The sequence below is a fragment of the Ipomoea triloba genome, chromosome 7, assembly GCF_003576645.1.
Source record: "Ipomoea triloba cultivar NCNSP0323 chromosome 7, ASM357664v1".
Classification (NCBI taxonomy): Eukaryota; Viridiplantae; Streptophyta; class Magnoliopsida; order Solanales; family Convolvulaceae; genus Ipomoea; species Ipomoea triloba.
The window spans coordinates 20680153-20681867 of record NC_044922.1 but is presented as its reverse complement, the minus strand read 5'-3'; the positions used below and the strand labels follow the sequence as shown (position 1 = coordinate 20681867).

Sequence of the window (1715 nt, the reverse complement as noted above, 5' to 3'; positions counted from 1 at the left end):
GTTTCGAACTATCTTTAAGTGTTAAGTCGGGTGGTCTGCCAGCCCCAAAATGACGCAGGTTCTTTAAGACGAGAGTCGGGTGGTCCGCCAACCTAAGAATGGCGCGGGTTCTTTAAGACGAAAGTCGGGTGGTTCGTCAGCCTAATAGAATAATAGTGGTATCATAATATGCCTAGAATATGTAACAACATTGAATCTTTTAGCTTACTGTGCGTCTGCGACATTATTATCTATTGTGGGTCATTATACAGTGGACCATGGTCACAAAACGCCGTCATTTCATTAAGTAAAGAAACGGAGCTTCGTAAAGGAAACTACAGTTCATCTCAAAAGATACTGTCTCACATTTATTTTTATATTATCAAATGAAATTGTACTTATATCAAAATGAAATTGTAGTTGTAGGAAACTGCAGTGTGTATGAAATGAAACTGAATAACAGTTCACATATTCGAGTGTATATTGTCCAATGAAACTGTAGTTATATCGAAATGATATTATAGTTGTGTTTAAAGAGAACTGCAGTGTATTATAAAAGAAACTGTAGTTGTGTTGAAAGGAAATTGAATTAGAGTTTCACATATTTTAGTATATAATATTGAATGAAACTGTAGTTATATCGAAAAGGAAATGTAGTTGTATTAAAAGGAAACTGCAGTATATATAAAATGAAAATTAATTGCGCGCTTCAGCCGTTTGTTTTCATTAATCAAAACAACATCGTTTTGATGCATGAACCACAATTCATTGTTGGCCACGGTCCACATTAAAATATGCAATTTATTGTATCACTTATCGCCATTTATCGGAACGCATGTGCGCCACGCGTTCTAGGAAGTGTCGTTCTGCTAACGGAAACATTACTTGCTTATAAAAGTATGCCGTCTTTGGTTCAAACCCAATAAGCTTTCCACGTTACTGTTTTGGAAAAAATTGTGGAAAGGTATAAATATCTCTAATAGTTTAAACTGCGATTAAACAAAAATGTAACAAGGAGAGAAGCATGGGTTGGAGCATATAAATGACACACACAGCTTCGAGGAAGAACTCAATGATGCGTCTTCATCTGCTACTTACAAACAAAGTTGATCTTTTAGCTTGTTGAAGATCTTTCAAGCTCTCATGTGGGGGACAACAGCAAAAACAATGTTCTATTTGCTCTGCAATTCTTTCAAAGCCATCACAGAAACGGATTATCTTCGCTGGAAGCACTCGACTGGCTGCAAACAATCCAACGAAAACCTGCCTATGAGATATGTGGTTGTTGCGTATCATAAGGGGCATACGGGTTGTAATTTGCTCCACCATATCCGGAACCATCATCAGTACTAGGCTGAACCTGAACTATGAAAAAAGAGGATTGAGAGAGTTAAATACTCGGCAATTTTCAATAAACCAGAAGCCATGCTAATTAGAAGAGCTGCTATAAACTACAGTGCCAGTAGCAAAAACTAGAGCAACAAGAGAATTAAGTAAAGCTGCCATAGCACCAGGAGGTTGAAACCAGAATGCTGCTAAACTGACTTTTAGAACACACTTCATGTTAGCTCAAATTAAGAATACTATTACGGGCATATGTATTTTTTTTTTTCGCACGTAGTGGCTCTGCTTACTTCAACAGTTGCTGTAAGAAATGGCTCAGGAAACTTTGAACTTAGTGACAGGACAAAGTTGTTGGAAAAAGCAGCACTTAAACCCCCCCCCCCCCCCCCCCC

At 37.8% G+C, this 1715-nt stretch overlaps 1 protein-coding gene across 4 annotated transcripts in view; it reads right to left on the bottom strand.

The window, feature by feature from the left end:
* Positions 1-843: 843 nt before the first annotated feature.
* The window catches only part of LOC116024305 (protein FLC EXPRESSOR-like), a 4194-nt gene continuing 3322 nt past the window's right edge, over positions 844-1715 (bottom strand). For 2 of the 4 annotated variants that reach the window (XM_031265199.1, XM_031265197.1), the window contains exon 4: positions 844-1344. In XM_031265199.1, coding sequence (XP_031121059.1) covers positions 1063-1344 — 282 coding nt within the window. In that variant the 3' untranslated portion in view covers positions 844-1062. The remainder of the gene's footprint in view (positions 1345-1715) is intronic. The other 2 variants (XM_031265198.1, XM_031265200.1) reach the window with 2 other exon arrangements.